General features: G+C 49.8%; 1 protein-coding gene across 2 annotated transcripts in view; it reads left to right on the forward strand.

Moving 5' to 3' along the window:
- The window catches only part of dlec1 (DLEC1 cilia and flagella associated protein), a 180,703-nt gene that overhangs the window by 97,243 nt on the left and 66,670 nt on the right, over positions 1–16,790 (forward strand). For both annotated transcript variants that reach the window (XM_085987395.1, XM_085987396.1), the window contains exons 23-26: positions 1,220–1,330; positions 4,721–4,851; positions 9,420–9,605; positions 14,993–15,069. In XM_085987395.1, the coding sequence (XP_085843521.1) occupies positions 1,220–1,330; positions 4,721–4,851; positions 9,420–9,605; positions 14,993–15,069 (505 nt within the window). The remainder of the gene's footprint in view (positions 1–1,219; positions 1,331–4,720; positions 4,852–9,419; positions 9,606–14,992; positions 15,070–16,790) is intronic.

Raw genomic sequence — 16,790 nt, forward strand, 5'->3', positions numbered from 1 at the left:
AGCCCTCCATAAACTTAACGTTATCGAAAATTCTGTTGCCCATATTCTAACTCTCACCAAGTCCCATTCACCCATCACCCCTGTGCTCACTGACCTGCATTGGCTCCCGGTGAAGCAACGCCTCAAACTTAAAATTCTCATCCTTGTTTTCAAATCCCTCCATGGCCTCGCTCCTCCCTATCTCTGTAACCTCGTCCAGCCCTACAACCCTCCAAGATCTCTGCGCTCCTCCGATTCTGGCTTCTTGCGCATCCCCGATTTTAATCGCTCCACCATTGGCGGCCGTGCCTTCAGCTGCGGAGGCCCTAAGCGCTGGAATTCTCTCCCTAAACCTCTCTGCCTCTCTTCCTCTCTTTCCACCTTTCTGACGCTCCTTAAAACGCTCTTTGACCAAGCTTTTGGTCATCTGTCCTAATATCTTCTTATGTGGCTCAGTGTCAAACTTTGTTTAACATTCCTGTGACGCGCCTTGGGACATTTTACTAAATTAAAGGCGCTATATAAATGCAAGTTGTTGTAGTTCAGGCTGCACACAAGCTCCTACACACCCATCATTGTCCTTACCAAGCACCACTGGCTTCCACCTACATGCAGCACATTGATTATAAGACCCCTATCTTCGTTTCAGTCCCTCTTGTCCAACCTTCTCCGAACCATACGACCCAGCTTGCACCCAGGGAACCGATCTTTCAGTCACTGAGCCCCTGTTCTTTGAAACTCTCTTCCACAACCACATTCCCTTTACTACCTCTCTCTCATTCTTAGTGGCTCAGTTGGTAGCACTCTTGCCTCTGAGTCAGAAGGTTGTGGGTTCAAGTCCCACTTCAGGGACTTGAGCACATAAAGCTAGGCTGACACTCCAGTGCAGTCCTGAAGGAGTGCTGCACTGTTGGAGGTGCCGTCTTTCGGATGAGATGTTAAACCGAGGCCCTGTCTGCTCTCTCAGGTGGACGTAAAAGATCCCATGGCAGGGGAGTTATCCCCGGTGGCCTGGCCAATATTTATCCCTCAATCAACATCACTAAAACAGATTATCTGGTCATTATCAGATTGCAGGAGCTTGCTGTGCGCAAATTGGCTGCCGCGTTTCCCACATTACAACAGTGACTGCACTCTAAAAGTACTTTGTGGGCTGTAAAGCACTTTGAGATGTCTGGTGGTTGTGAAAGGCGCTATAGAAATGCAAATCTGATTATGTGTGTCTGTCTTTGTTAATAAGGTGCATGAAAGACAATCACATCAGTGTACAATCACTGTCACCCCAGCGAGCTGCACTTTGGGTCCAAATGAAGAGGCGGTGGTGTGTGTGGAATTAACAGTTTTTAGCATGGTGAGTGCACTAGAGCATCATGGAGTCAGCATCAACAAATGCTGTCAACTTGACGTGTTATAATAAGGGGATTATAATGTTGTATAGAATCATAAAGCATAGTAGAAGGCCATTCGGCCAATCGTGCCTGTGCCGGCTCTTTGAAAGAGCGATCCAATTAGTCCCACTCCCCGTAGCCCTGCAAATATTCCCCCTTCAATTATTTTTCCAACTCCCTTTTGAAATTTACCATTGAATCTGCTTCCAGCACCATTTCAGGCAGTGCAGTCCAGATCACAACTCGTGTGCAAAAAATAATTCTCCTCGTCTACCCCACCTTGTTTCTTTTGCCAATTACCTTAAATCTGCGTCCTCTGGTTACCAACCCTCCTGTCAGTGGAAAAGTTCCCCCCTATTTACTCTACCAAAAACCCCCATATAATTTAAAAACCTCCACAAAATCCTGGAGGATTGGCAACCCGCTGCAGGATGGCTGCGGCCTTATTGGTGCGAAGTGTTCCTGTTATAGTCACTTCCAGCGTATTAGAAACTCGCAGTGGAAGGGTTTGCGGACAATGTCTAGCTCTAGTCCTTTAGCGAACTGAGGCAATAGCAAAATACTGCGGATGCTGGAAATCCGAAATAACAACAGAAAACGCTGGAAAAACTCAGCAGGCCAGGGCAACATCCGTGGAGAGAGAAACAGCGTTAACGTTTCATGTTGAAGACCCTTCGTTAGAACTGGAAAAAAAGCAGGAAAAGGAACAGATTTTAAAGCAAGTGGGGACTGGGAAAAGGGGGAGGGGATGAAAGAACAAAAGGGAAGGTCAGCGATAGGATAGAAAGCAGGAGCGATTGAGAGACATTGACAGACATTAAGAGATATACAAGGAACAAAGGATGAAGTGTGAATGGCGCTGGCCGAATGAAGGACAGCTGCCATGTGGGAGGGAAGAAAAAAGCCCAGACGAAAGTGTGGATAAAAAAAAGAGAAAAGAAAGGGAAAAAAAAATAAATATATATATATATGTGATAGGCGGCTGATGCAGTTCAACTTCAATAAATGTAAACGGATCGGTATGGGAGCAAGGAACCAAAAAAAGGAGCAAGTATTAAGTAAGTGGCATAGCATGCCGATCATAAAAAAGATCTTGCGGTTATAGTGGTTTAATCCATGAAACTAAGCATAATGTTTAGCTGCAGCTTTAAAAATAAAAGGGCAAATTAAATAGTGGGTTGCATTAGCAGAGGGATAGATATAGACTTCAAGAGAATTACATTGTTCCTGCGTAATGCCCCCGTCTGGAGCAAAATAAGTTGAGGTGAGACTAGAGGCCCACCAGCTTTTTTAGGGCAATTAGGGGTGAGCAATATATACTACTTTGTCAGTGTCACCCACATTATGAGAATAAAGGTTCAAAAAATATCTAATTGAAGTTTTCAGGATTTTGAAGGGAGTTGGGAAAATTGATTGCGGCAAATTGTTCAATTATGGTAAAAGGTTCAAATATCAGGGGACACCTCTTTAAAATTAAAAAGTCAGGGGTAAGAAGGGAAGTCAAGTGGAACTGTGTCACCCAAGGATAATAGAGTCATGGAATAAGTTACCAGAGAAGGTCATTTAAGTGAATAGTATAAATGGCTTCGGCAGCACCTCCCAAACCTGCGACCTCCACCAGCTAGAAGGACAAGGGCAGCAGGTGCATGGGAACACCGTCACCTCCAAGTCACACACCATCCTTACTTGGACATATATCGCTGTTCCTTGATCGTCGCTGGGTCAAAATCCTGGAACTTCCTACCGATCAGCACGGTGGAAATACCTTCACCACATGACCTCAACAGTTCAAGTAGAAGGTCCACCACCACCTTCTCGGGGAAACTAGGGATGGGCGATAAATGCTGGCCTCGCTAGCGACGCCCACATCCTGAGAAGGAATTAAAAACAAAGTCAATTGGATAGGTTTCTGGCAAGGCATGCGATTGAGGGAAATGTTGAGAGAGTGGGTTGTGGCGGATTTGTTAGCCTAATAGCCTGTACCGGTTCCTAAGAGCTCTTATGTTATACTATAAGCACTGTAAACCTCCAAGTAATACCTGACTTGGTGTACAAATCACTGGAACATTTACTCTAAATAGATGCTGTATAACTCTGGTTGCCAACTCTGGCTGGATGTATTCCTGGGGTTTTGTCACATGACCTCCTCCCTCCAACTGCCCCGCCCCCCACGCTTTCCCCATTGGGCATCCCGACATGTCCATTCTCCCGGGGCAACGCCTTCCCATGGCCAATTGGAAAGTCAGCAGTCGCTTCATCAGCCGATTGGATGACTCTTGACTGTCAGTCACACAGCCCTTCTTTCCCCAACTCCAACATTTTTATAACTGATAAACAAAAGTGTTGAAAGATTTTTTTTGAACATCCCTCTGATTTTTTCTCTCCCGGGTGTTGCTCGCAGCGGGCAGTGTCCAGGAGATCAGTCTTCAATTCCTGGAGACTCCGGGACACTCCTGGCGGACTGGCAACCCTCTGTATAACATCAGGTTCACAGGCTATAAGAACCCACGATGAAGAGCAACCTGTCTGTTGCATTTTATGGTACTGGAAACTCTTTGGTATCCGGCACCGACGGGACCGGGATGGTGCCGGTTGATTAAAAATTCAATTATGACGGAGAGGGTTATCTACCGAGGCTATTTTTAACAAAGAAAAATAAAAAAATCAAGAAATGTGCAGTATACAGTAATTGGGTACTCGCCTACAGAATGTTGTGTTAAATGGATGGTGGAAGATGCTTGATTAAGTACAGTACTGCCAGTTGAGGGCAATCCAAAACTCTTTAATTACTTAACAGTAAAACAAAACTTATACAGTAAATGACTGTATACAGTACTGTACTCCTGTTATTGAGGTGTTCGGACTTCCGACAGCGCCAAGAAGCCGAGTAGTGGCAGTTTGGAGAATTACCCCCACTGACTAACTCTGCCACCGCGGGAAACATAGAAACATAGAAGATAGGAGCAGGAGTAGGCCATTCCGCCCCTCGAGCCTGCTCCGCCATTCAATGCGATCATGGCTGATCATCCAAATTCAGTACCCTGTCCCTGCTTTCTCCCCATATCCCTTGATCCCTTTAGCCTTAAGAAATATATCCAACTCCTTCTCGAGACTCGGACTCGGACTCAGCAACATTTCCGGTTATTGAGGTGTTGTTTTCGGAGTATGAATTTTGCCGGTTAATAGAGAATTCCGGATATTTAGGTGCCGTTTGAACGAGAGTTTCCTGTACATATATAATTGGATAGAATTAGGTTTATAAATGCAATTGTGGATTTCGTGGTGTGTGAGTTCAGCCTCCAGCTACTAGGCCACATGCCATTGCCTCTGAGTAATGTGATGCTTCGTTTCAGCATGAACTGAATGGTGTTACACTCTCATGTGCAGTGGAGGACATGAAAGAACCGCTTTTGCTGGAGATATTCGCCAAACCGAAGGACTTGAATGTCACTTACAGCATACCCGCTGACAGCTACAAGGAGAGGTAAACCCGATATGCATGACCACTACCGCCTCAGTGCTGCTTTATTGTTCATATAGAATCATCATAGAATCACACAGCCCAGACGGAGACCATTCGGCCCATCGTGCTCGATTCTTTAAAAAAAGCTATCCAATTAGTCCCACTCCCCCTGCTTTTTCCCCATAGCCCCGCAAAATGTATCTGTCCACAATCTTATTACGTTCGAAAATCTCTAAACAGCTCCTCTCATTATTATCTATGAATAGCATAGATGCATTTCAGGGGAAGCTAGATAAGTACATGAGGAAGAAAGGAATAGAGGATCTGGTGATAGAGTTAGATGAAGTAGGGTGGAGCATAAACACCAGCATAGACTGGTTGGGCTGAATGGCCTGTCTCTGTGCTGTAGTATGTAATTCAGCGGGTTAACGCACTGCCTGAGACATACAGGCCAGGAAGGGCCGATGTTTGTGCTGAGGTTGCTGTTCTCCGCTGGAGCAGCAGTAGTAGGGCCCCCATCACCGGATGGTCGAGGAAAGATCAGCAGGGTTCTCGGTCCTGATTGCTGTCCAGTGCTCCCCTACTATATGTGTATGTTGGACGAGGACCGATTCGGACCTGCCTGTGCGCCCTCCCCAGGGGAAGAAAGGTATTGGACTGCAACTCCAGTGCCCAGCAAGAGTCAGCACCTTCATCCAGAGGAGGGGAGACAGCTGGGGGGAAAATAACCTTTGCAAAGTTGAGCAATTCCTGATCATTGGATGTCATCATCTAAAAACCCGGGAAAACAGGGAGCTGAGAAACCCCAACTACCTGGGGACGGGAGGCTTTGGGGCTAGGATCTGGAGCACAACAGAAACTATTGACCATCCTGAGGAATAGCTGGAGTCAGCTGGAGCATGTGCCTAATCGGGGTGGGGGGGGCGGTGAGGTGAGGAAAGCGGGGTGGGGGGGGGGGGGTGAGGTGAGGAAAGCGGGGTGGGGGGGGTGAGGTGAGGAAAGCGGGGTGGTGGGGGTGAGGTGAGGAAAGCGGGGTGGGGGGGGGTGAGGTGAGGAAAGCGGGGTGGGGGGGGTGAGGTGAGGAAAGCGGGGTGGGGGGGTGAGGTGAGGAAAGCGGGGTGGGGGGGTGAGGTGAGGAAAGCGGGGTGGGGGGGTGAGGTGAGGAAAGCGGGGTGGGGGGGGTGAGGTGAGGAAAGCGGGGTGGGGGGGTGAGGTGAGGAAAGCGGGGTGGGGGGGTGAGGTGAGGAAAGCGGGGGGGGGGTGAGGTGAGGAAAGCGGGGTGGTGGGGGTGAGGTGAGGAAAGCGGGGTGGGGGGGTGAGGTGAGGAAAGCGGGGTGGGGGGGTGAGGTGAGGAAAGCGGGGTGGGGGGGTGAGGTGAGGAAAGCGGGGTGGGGGGGTGAGGTGAGGAAAGCGGGGTGGGGGGGAGGGTGAGGAAAGCGGGGTGGGGGGGTGAGGTGAGGAAAGCGGGGTGGGGGGGTGAGGTGAGGAAAGCGGGGTGGGGGGGTGAGGTGAGGAAAGCGGGGTGGGGGGGTGAGGTGAGGAAAGCGGGGTGGGGGGGTGAGGTGAGGAAAGCGGGGTGGGGGGGTGAGGTGAGGAAAGCGGGGTGGGGGGGTGAGGTGAGGAAAGCGGGGTGGGGGGGTGAGGTGAGGAAAGCGGGGTGGGGGGGTGAGGTGAGGAAAGCGGGGTGGGGGAGGGTGAGGAAAGCGGGGTGGGGGGAGGGTGAGGAAAGCGGGGTGGGGGGTGAGGTGAGGAAAGCGGGGTGGGGGGGTGAGGTGAGGAAAGCGGGGTGGGGGGGTGAGGTGAGGAAAGCGGGGTGGTGGGGGTGAGGTGAGGAAAGCGGGGTGGGGGGAGGGTGAGGAAAGCGGGGTGGGGGGAGGGTGAGGAAAGCGGGGTGGGGGGGTGAGGTGAGGAAAGCGGGGTGGGGGGGTGAGGTGAGGAAAGCGGGGTGGGGGGAGGGTGAGGAAAGCGGGGTGGGGGGGGTGAGGTGAGGAAAGCGGGGTGGGGGGGTGAGGTGAGGAAAGCGGGGTGGGGGGAGGGTGAGGAAAGCGGGGTGGGGGGGTGAGGTGAGGAAAGCGGGGTGGGGGGGTGAGGTGAGGAAAGCGGGGTGGGGGGAGGGTGAGGAAAGCGGGGTGGGGGGGTGAGGTGAGGAAAGCGGGGTGGGGGGAGGGTGAGGAAAGCGGGGTGGGGGGGTGAGGTGAGGAAAGCGGGGTGGGGGGGTGAGGAAAGCGGGGTGGGGGGGTGAGGTGAGGAAAGCGGGCTGGGGGGGTGAGGTGAGGAAAGCGGGGTGGGGGGGTGAGGTGAGGAAAGCGGGGTGGGGGGGTGAGGTGAGGAAAGCGGGGTGGGGGGGTGAGGTGAGGAAAGCGGGGTGGGGGGGTGAGGTGAGGAAAGCGGGGTGGGGGGAGGGTGAGGAAAGCGGGGTGGGGGGGTGAGGTGAGGAAAGCGGGGTGGGGGGGTGAGGTGAGGAAAGCGGGGTGGGGGGAGGGTGAGGAAAGCGGGGTGAGGGGGGGTGAGGTGAGGAAAGCGGGGTGGGGGGGTGAGGTGAGGAAAGCGGGGTGGGGGGGTGAGGTGAGGAAAGCGGGGTGGGGGGGTGAGGTGAGGAAAGCGGGGTGGGGGGGTGAGGTGAGGAAAGCGGGGTTGGGGGAGGGTGAGGAAAGCAGGGTGGGGGGAGGGTGAGGAAAGCGGGGTTGGGGGGTGAGGTGAGGAAAGCGGGGTGGGGGGAGGGTGAGGAAAGCGGGGTGGGGGGGTGAGGTGAGGAAAGCGGGGTGGGGGGAGGGTGAGGAAAGCGGGGTGGGGGGGTGAGGTGAGGAAAGCGGGGTGGGGGGAGGGTGAGGAAAGTGGGGTGGGGGGAGGGTGAGGAAAGCGGGGTTGGGGGGTGAGGTGAGGAAAGCGGGGTGGGGGGGTGAGGTGAGGAAAGCGGGGTGGGGGGGTGAGGTGAGGAAAGCGGGGTGGGGGGGTGAGGTGAGGAAAGCGGGGTGGGGGGGTGAGGTGAGGAAAGCGGGGTGGGGGGAGGGTGAGGAAAGCGGGGTGGGGGGGTGAGGTGAGGAAAGCGGGGTTGGGGGAGGGTGAGGAAAGCGGGGTGGGGGGAGGGTGAGGAAAGCGGGGTGGGGGGTGAGGTGAGGAAAGCGGGGTGGGGGTGTGAGGTGAGGAAAGCAGGGTGGGGGGGTGAGGTGAGGAAAGCGGGGTGGGGGGAGGGTGAGGAAAGCGGGGTGGGGGGGGTGAGGTGAGGAAAGCGGGGTTGGGGGAGGGTGAGGAAAGCAGGGTGGGGGGAGGCTCGCTGTAACACATTGCCTCAGTATCATTAATCCCCCAGGTCTCGCAAGAACCAATGCTCAGAATTTCTCAATGAGCAGTTGGCTCCTTCTGCCAATTTCAGCAATCGATTTCTAGAAACGGCCTTTCGAATTTGTACACATTCTCCTAGGGCTAGACAGACTGGATGCAGGGAGGATGTTTCCCCTGGCTGGGGGGTCTAGAACAAGGGGCCACAGTCTCAGGATATGGGGTAGGACATTTAGGACTGAGAGGAGGAAACATTTCTTCACTCAGAGGGTGGTGAACCTGTGGAATTCTCTACCACAGGAGGCTGTGGAAGCCAAGTCACTGAATATATTTAAGAAGGAGATAGATAGATTCTAGACACAAAAGGCATCAAGGGGTATGGGGAGAGAGCGGGAATATGGTATTGAGATGGTGGATCAGCCACGATCATATTGAATGGCGGAGCAGGCTCGAAGGGCTGAATGGCCTACTCATGCTCCTATTTTTCTATGTTTCGATGAAACCATTGCTCGCGTTCTCTCCTGCTGACGTGGTTTGACCCCTGACCCCAGTCAGTGTCTGCCCCCATTTGGCTCTGACCTGACTGGCTCCCTGCTGCATGCTGGGATATGGCAGTAGTGGCTGGTTTCGAATGGAGCTGCTCCTTGTGAAGCCTCAATCACCCGCTTGCTCTGGCATTTGACAGAAGCTGCTGCTCAAAGGGACATATTTTGGCTGCTGAAGTAAATGTTCACTTCACCCTGGATGTACCCACTGTGTTCCCTCTAGGATGGGTATTAATGTGAAAATAGGATCTGCTGGGAATGGCTGACTGACTGTGTCTGTGCAGCACTGGCATCTTCCTGACTTGTGCCAGCTTCATTGCACTGCAGCCTGCCAACACTAATAAAAAAAAAACCCAAAGGTGTTGACCTATTGATCCTCCATCAGACCAAGGCCTCTTAAAGGTGAAGAACCGCTGTTTGCACTCTCTGTATAATTGCATCTCACACTGGGGTCAGTACCTGATAGAAATATTAAAGGGTGGAAGTGTGGCACACAGGTCAGTATCCTGAGGCAGGAACAAATTAAAAGCACCATACAAGTCAGCTATCCTAGAATGGTTGGTGCCTGCAGCCATCTTGTATTTAAAGGGACAGTACATACTGAGGCCGGGTGAACATTGACCATGGCCTGCGCGTGTGCTTGTCGAAGATACCTCCACGTCACAGCAACAAGTTTCACATTAAGTAAAACAAAAATAATAATAAATATGTTTAATTGTCTAACTAATTTTTTATACAGAAAAAATACTTGTGTTGTGTTCACAGTGACAGTGACACGCTGCTTCTGGACTTCAGTGACATGATGGTGCACGGCACAGTGAAGAGACTGCTGTTGATCACCAACAACACCACCATCACAGCCCCGTTCAGCCTGGAAGTGGAGTACTTCAGCAGCTGCTCTCCAGCGCCCCCTCCAGTCAGTAGGCCGACCGTCGGGCAGTCGGGCAGTCAGTAAGTAGCGCAGTCACAGAACCAGGGTCTACGGTGCTCTTATTTTCCCGTGCTGTTCACCCAGAAATTAGACAAATCTAATTAAAATTACGTAGAATTACACAGAAATCACAACACAGAAACAGGCCATCTGGCCCAACCAGCCTGTGCTGGTGTTTATCCTCCACACGAGCAGTAGTATTGACGTGGTCTCTGCTTCAATCAGTAACTCCGGTAGTGCACGCCGCAGCCCTCTGTGTAAAAGCAGGTTTCTCCTGCTGTCTGTCCTAAATCTCTTGCCCTCCAAGATCTCTGCGCTCCTTCAATTCTGGCCTCTTGCACGTGTTCAACTTTCACCGCTCTACCATTGTAGCACATCTTTAAGTGATGGATTTTATGATGTTTTTGCATTAGTTGCCTCTAGAACTGTTGTCCATGATCGATATCGACCATTCATACCCTTTCCAAGTTCACCTCAACCTTGAGACCTCCCTGCTGCTTCCTTGTTCCCATTCCCACTAAACCCCTGAACACCAAACTTCACTCCTAGCTCCCATACTAGCTGATATTGTAAATAGGTCCCTTTCCTCAGGGACTGCCCCTCCCTTTTCAAAACCACTGTCACGAATCTGCTCCTCAAAAAAATATTCATCCTCAACCCCTCTATCCTTGTAAACTACGGAACCATCACTATACAATACAATACAATACAAATCGCTTTATTGGCATGATAAGGTACATCTTATGTTGCCAAAGCATCAAAATACATTTATGGTTGAACACATAAACGCGGTTCCATTCATACAGTGTATAAACAGGTATATCCCTGAGTTTATAAATATATTTTCGCCTTGTTTATATATACTCTTGTCTTAGTTTACTGGTTGTCCCTCTGTTCATGGCAAGCTGTAACATAGTGTGCCGCCAGTGTTACACAGCTTCTCTCCTCCCCCAGTAGGAATGGGAGTTTTTGGTTGTCAGTCAGATTTCTGAATTCAGGGCATATTTGTGAGAATTTTTGATAGAAATTCTCTCTGATGCCCTGATATTTTCCACAGGCTGTGAGGAAGTGCATCTCTGTCTCAACTACTCCCTGACTGCAGTGAGAGCATATCCTGTCTTCTCTTGGCAGCCTGGTCTGCCTGTGTCTGCCTTTTTCGATCGCTAGGCTATGTTCGCTAAGTCTGTACCTTGTCAAGGTTCTTCTCAGTTTGTTATCCTTTACCATGGTCAGGTAATCAGCTATGTTGTATTGTCTGTTTAGGGCCAAGTAGCAATTGAGTTTCCTCGCCAACACCTTGAACGTGTTGTCACCTCCGAGATCCGCATCCATCTATCCCCCTTTTAAATCTCTCCAAATTGGGTTCCCAGCTCTCCCACAGCACTGAAATGGTCCTAAACAAAATCATGAACATCATTTTCTGTGACTGTGACCATGGCGTATTATGCCTCCTTATCCTTTTTGACCTCCCTGCAACTTGGGACACAGCCGACCAGACCATCCACCGCCAATGCCTCCCCTTCGTTGTCCAGCTCAGGTAGGTGGGGGAACTGCCCTTGCTTGGTTCCTGTCTTACCTGTCCAAATGTAGCGAGAGCATTTCCAGCAATGGCTTCTATTCTCGCCCTTGCAACATCACCCCTAGAATGCCCCAAAGGTCTATCCTTCCCCCCGCCCCCCCATCTTCCTCATCTACATACTGTCACTTCATGACATTATCCGTAGATATGGGGTCAGCTTCCGCCCAGTTCTCGCTTGACCCCTCTGCTGCCTCTATGTTGTCCTACTGCTTGTTCAACACCTATTCTCGGATGAGCTGGAAATTACTCCAGCTAAACATTGGGCAGACCTAAGCCTTTGTCTTCAGCCCCCGTTACAAACTCCTTATCCGTACCACTGATTCTATCCCCCTCCCTAGCCACTGTCTCAGACTGCTCTTTGCAACGGTAGATTTGTATTTGACTCTGACCGCATATCTCCTCCATCACAAAGACCACCTACTTCCACTTCTGTAACATCTCCAGCTCTACCTCAGCATAACTGCTGCTGAAATCCTCATCCATGCCTTTGTCATCTGCAGATGCGACTATCCCAATGCTTTCTTGGCTGATTGCCCATTTTCCACCCTCTATAAACTTTGGCTCATCCAAAATTCGAGTGAGCATATTCTGTCCCACCCGCTCATTACTTTTGTCCTTGCCGACCTATGTTGGCTCTTGGTGTCCTAACTTGCACCAATCCTGGTCACCCATCACCCCTGTGCTCGCTGACCTACATGGGCTCCTGGTTAAGCAACACCTCGATTTAAAAATTCTCATCCTTGTTTTCGAATCCCTCCATGGCCTCACCCCTCCCTATCTCTGTAATTTCCTCCAGCCCCACAACCCTCCAAGATATCTGTGCTCCTCACATTCAACACCGTTACCATTGCCGAATCCCCCACCATCAACATCCTGGGGGTCACCATTGACCAGCCACATAAATACTGTGGCTACAAGAGCAGGTCAGAGGCTGGGTATTCCGTGGCGAGTGTCTCATCACTTGACTCCCAAAGCCTTTCCACCATCTACAAGGCACAAGTCAGGAGTGTGATGGAATACTCTCCACTTGGCTGGATGAGTGCAGCTCCAACAACACTCAAGAAGCTCTTGCGCATCCCCGATTTTAATCACTCCACCATTCGTGGCCGTGCTTTCAGCTGCCAAGGCCCTAAACTCTGGAATTCCCTCCCTAAACTTCTCTTCCTCACTACCTCTCTTTCCTCCTTTAAGACACACCTTAAAATCTACCTCTTTCACCAAGCATCTGCCCTAATATCTCGTTATGTGACTCAGTGTCAATTTTTGTTTTATACCACTCCCGTGAAGTGCCTTGGGACGTTTTACTATGTTGAATGCGCTATATAAATGCAAGTTGTTATTGTTGTTGGCCCTCCAGCACCACATTTGAATCCTTTAATGGCCACGGCCTCCAGCTCTATAATTCACCCCCCACCTCTAAACCCTCTGTTTTCCTGACTCTGACCTCTTGTGTATCCACCCTCTATTTCCCCCACCATTGGCCGATCCTCGCAAAATAACCTCCCTAGGGTCGTCTCCATTTAAACAGTAGTATTTCCCCGATACCCAATAATATTTCCTAGATACCTAAAAACATTCCTGATAACGATAATAGTCTTTCTGTTACCCTATAGTCTTTCCAATACGCAATAATATTTCTAATACCGAATATTATTTATGACACCAAATGATAAACTCCTACCAAATAATATTTACTGATTATTCCCTATACCTAATAATATTCTCATGATACCTAATAATCCCTTGATCCCCAATAATACTCATTGTTACTGAATAGTATTCTCCAATATCCAATAATATTCCCGTTTATCAATAATATTCCCCAATAAAAAAGAAAGAAAGGAGTTCCTCAGGGCAGTGTTCTAGGCCAAACCATCTTCAGCTGCTTCATCAATGACCTTCCCTCCATCATAAGGTCAGAAGTGGAGATGTTCACTGATGATTGCACAGTGTTCAGTTCCATTCACAACACCTCAGAAGCAGTCCATGCCCGCATGCAGCAAGTCCTGGACGACATTCAGGCTTGGGCTGATATGTGGCAAGTAACATTTGCGGCACACATGTTCCAGGCAATGACCATCTCCAACAAGCGAGAGTCTAACCACTGCCCCTTGACATTCAACGCCGTTACCATTGCCGAATCCCCCACCATCAACATCCTGGGGGGTCACCATTGACCAACCACATAAATACTATGGCTGCAAGAGCAGGTTAGAGGCTGGGTATTCTGTGGCGAGTGTCTCATCACTTGACTCTCCAAAGCCTTTCCACCATCTACAAGGCACGTCAGGAGTTTGATGGAACTCTCTCCACTTGGCTGGATGAGTGCAGCTGCAACAACACTCAAGAAGCTCGACACCATCCAAGACAAAGCAGCCCACTTGATTGGCACCCCATCCACCACCTTAAACATTCACTCCCTCCACCACCGGCGTACCGTGGCTGCAGTGTGTACCATCTACAAGATGCACTGCAGCAACTCGCCAAGGCTTCTTCGGCAGCACCTCCCAAACCCGCAACCTCAACCACCTAGAAGGACCTAGGGCAGCAAGCACATGGTAGCACCATCACCTGCAATTTCTCCTCCAAGTCACCAACAAATTATCCTGACTTAGAAAGATATCGCCGTTCCTTCATCGTTGCTGGGTCAAAATCCTGGAACTCCCTCCCTAACAGCACTATGGGTGTACCTTCACCAGAAGGACTGCAGCAGTTCAAGAAGACGGCTCACCACCACCTTCTCGAGGGCAATTAGGAATGGGCAATAAATCCTGGCCTTGCCAGCGACGCCCACATCCCAGGATGAAAAAAAAAGGAACGAAAGACTCGCATTTATATAGCGCCTTTCACGACCTCTGAGTTTCTATTATATTCAAGAAGGAGTTAGATATATTTCTTAAGGCTAAAGGGATATGGGGAGAAAGCAGGGACAGAGTACTGAGTTTGGATGATCAGCCATGATCTCATTGAATGGCGGAGCAGGCTCGAGGGGCCAAATGGCCTACTCCTACTCCTATCTTCTATGTTTCTATGTCCGAAAGCGCTTTACAGCCAATGAAGTACTATTTTGAAGTGTAGTCACTGTTGTAATATAGGAAACGCAGCAGCTAATTTGCGTACAGCAAGCTCCCCCAACAGCAATTTGATAATGATCAGATAATCTGTTTTCTTTTGGGATCTTGGTTGAGGGCTAAATATTGGCCAGGACACCAGGGATAACTCCCCTGCTCTTCTTCGAAATAGTGCCATGGGATCTTTTACATCCACCCGAGAGAGCAGACAGGGCCTCGGTTTAACATCTCATCTGAAAGGCGACACAATTCGACAGTACAGCGCTCCCTCAGCACTGCACTGGAAGTGTCAGCCTGGATTTTGTGCTCAAGTCCCTGGAGTGGGATTTGAACCCACAACCTTCTGAGCCACAGCTGACACTGATGCCCACTAATGCTGCTCTGATATTCAGAAATTCATTACTCAAAAACACTCCCCTGCTACCCAAATATATTTTCCTGGTGCCCAATCATATTCCTATGTTACTCAATTATATTCCTTTGCTACCCAATAATATTCTCCTTTGACACAATAATATTCCCAATACCCAATAATAATAACAATAACTTGCATTTACATAGCGCCTTTAACGCAATAAAATGTCCCATGGTGCTTTACAGGAGCGATTATCAAACAAAATTTCACCCCGAGCCACATAAGGAGATATTATATGACAGGTGACCAAAATACTCCCATTTACCAATAATATTCCCAACAATTGTGTATTCTCTATATCATGTTGGAAGGATAACTCTGTATTCTGTGCTCATGTTAAAGCTCTAGAACACCTCTCCTGAAGAGAACAGTGAGTCTTACAGAAGGTCCAAGCAAGTCACAGAACCAACTACAGCGCGGTAAGAACAAGGCATTATATCCTCACTGCAAATGTGGCAATTATCACACAGTCATAGAATGAAACAGCACAGAAGGAAGCCATACAGCCCATCGTGCCTGTGCCGGCTCTTTGGTTGAGCTATCCAATTACTCCCACTCTCCTACTCTTTCCCCAGAGCCCTGTAAATTTTTTCCCTTCAAGTTTTTATCCAGTTCTCTTTTGAATCTTACTATTGAATCTGCTTCCATCACCCTTTCAGGCAGGGGGGCACGGTGGCATAGTGGTTAGCACTGTTGCCTCACAGCGCCAGGGACCCGGGTTCAAATCTGGCCTCGGGCGACTGTCTGTGTGGAGTTTGCACATTCTCCCTGTGTCTGCGTGGGTTTCCTCCGGGTGCTCCGGTTTCCTCCCACAGTCCAAAGATGTGCAGGTTAGGTTGATTTGGCTATGATAAATTCACCCTTAGTGTTAGGGGATTAAATACGGGGATAGGGTGGGATATGTGTCGGTGCAGGCTCGATGGGCCGAAATGGCCTCTATCTGCATTGTGGGGATTCTGTGATTCTGTATTCCAGATTACATTGACTCACTGTGTAAAAAAATTGTTTCCTCATGTCGCCTCTGGTTCTTTTGCCAATCTACCTTAAATCTGTGTCCTCTGCCGACCCTCCTGCCACTGGAAACAGTTTCTCCTTAGTTGCTCTATCAAAACATAGAAACATAGAAGATAGGAGCAGGAGTAGGCCATTCGGCCCCTCGAGCCTGCTCTGCCATTCAATGCGATCATGACTGATCATCCAAATTCAGTACCCTGTCCCTGCTTTCTTCCCATATCCCTTGATCCCTTTAGCCTTAAGAAATATTTCTAACTCCTTCTTGAATATATTTAATGAATTGGCCTCAACTGCCTTGTGTGGTAGAGAATTCCACAGGTTCACCACTCTCTGGGTGAAGAAATTCCTCCTCGTCTCAGTCCTAAATGGCTTACCCCTTATCCTTAGACTGTGACCCCTGGTTCTGGACTCCCCTGCCATCGGGAACATCCTTCCTGCATCTAGCCTGTCTAGTCCTGTTAGAATTTTATAAGTTTCAATGAGCTCCCCTCTCATTCTTCTAAACTCTAGCGAATATAAGCCTAATCGACCCAATCTCTCCTCATATGTCATTCCTGCCATCCCAGGTATCAGTCTGGTGAATCTTCGCTGCACTCTCTCCATGGTAAGAACATCCTTCCTCAGATAAGTTGACCAAAACTGCACACAATACTCAAGGTGTGGTCTCACCAAGGCCCTGTACAACTGCAGCAAGACATCCTTGCTCCCGTACTCGAATCCTCTCGCTATGAGGATACCATTTACCTTCTTAACCGTCTGCTGCATCTGCATGCTTGCCTTCAGCGACTGGTGCACAAGGACACCCAGGTCTCGTTGCACTTCCCCTTCACCCAATCTATTGCCGTTCAGTTAATAATCTGTTTTCCTGTTTTTGCCACCGAAGTGGATAACCTCGCATTTATCCACATTATACTGCATTTGCCATGCATCTGCCCAATCACCCAACCTGTCCAAATCATACTGGCAGCACGGTGGCATAGTGGTTAGCACTGTTGCCTCACAGCGCCAGGGACCCGGGTTCAAATCCGGCCTCGGGTGACTGTCTGTGTGGAGTTTGCACATTCTCCCCGTGTTTGCGTGGGTTTCCTCCAGGTGCTCCGGTTTCCTCCCACAGTCCAAAGATGTG

Source organism: Somniosus microcephalus, chromosome 5 (assembly GCF_052327205.1).
Source record: "Somniosus microcephalus isolate GS21.2 chromosome 5, FLI_Smic_1.0, whole genome shotgun sequence".
Lineage (NCBI taxonomy): Eukaryota > Metazoa > Chordata > Chondrichthyes > Squaliformes > Somniosidae > Somniosus > Somniosus microcephalus.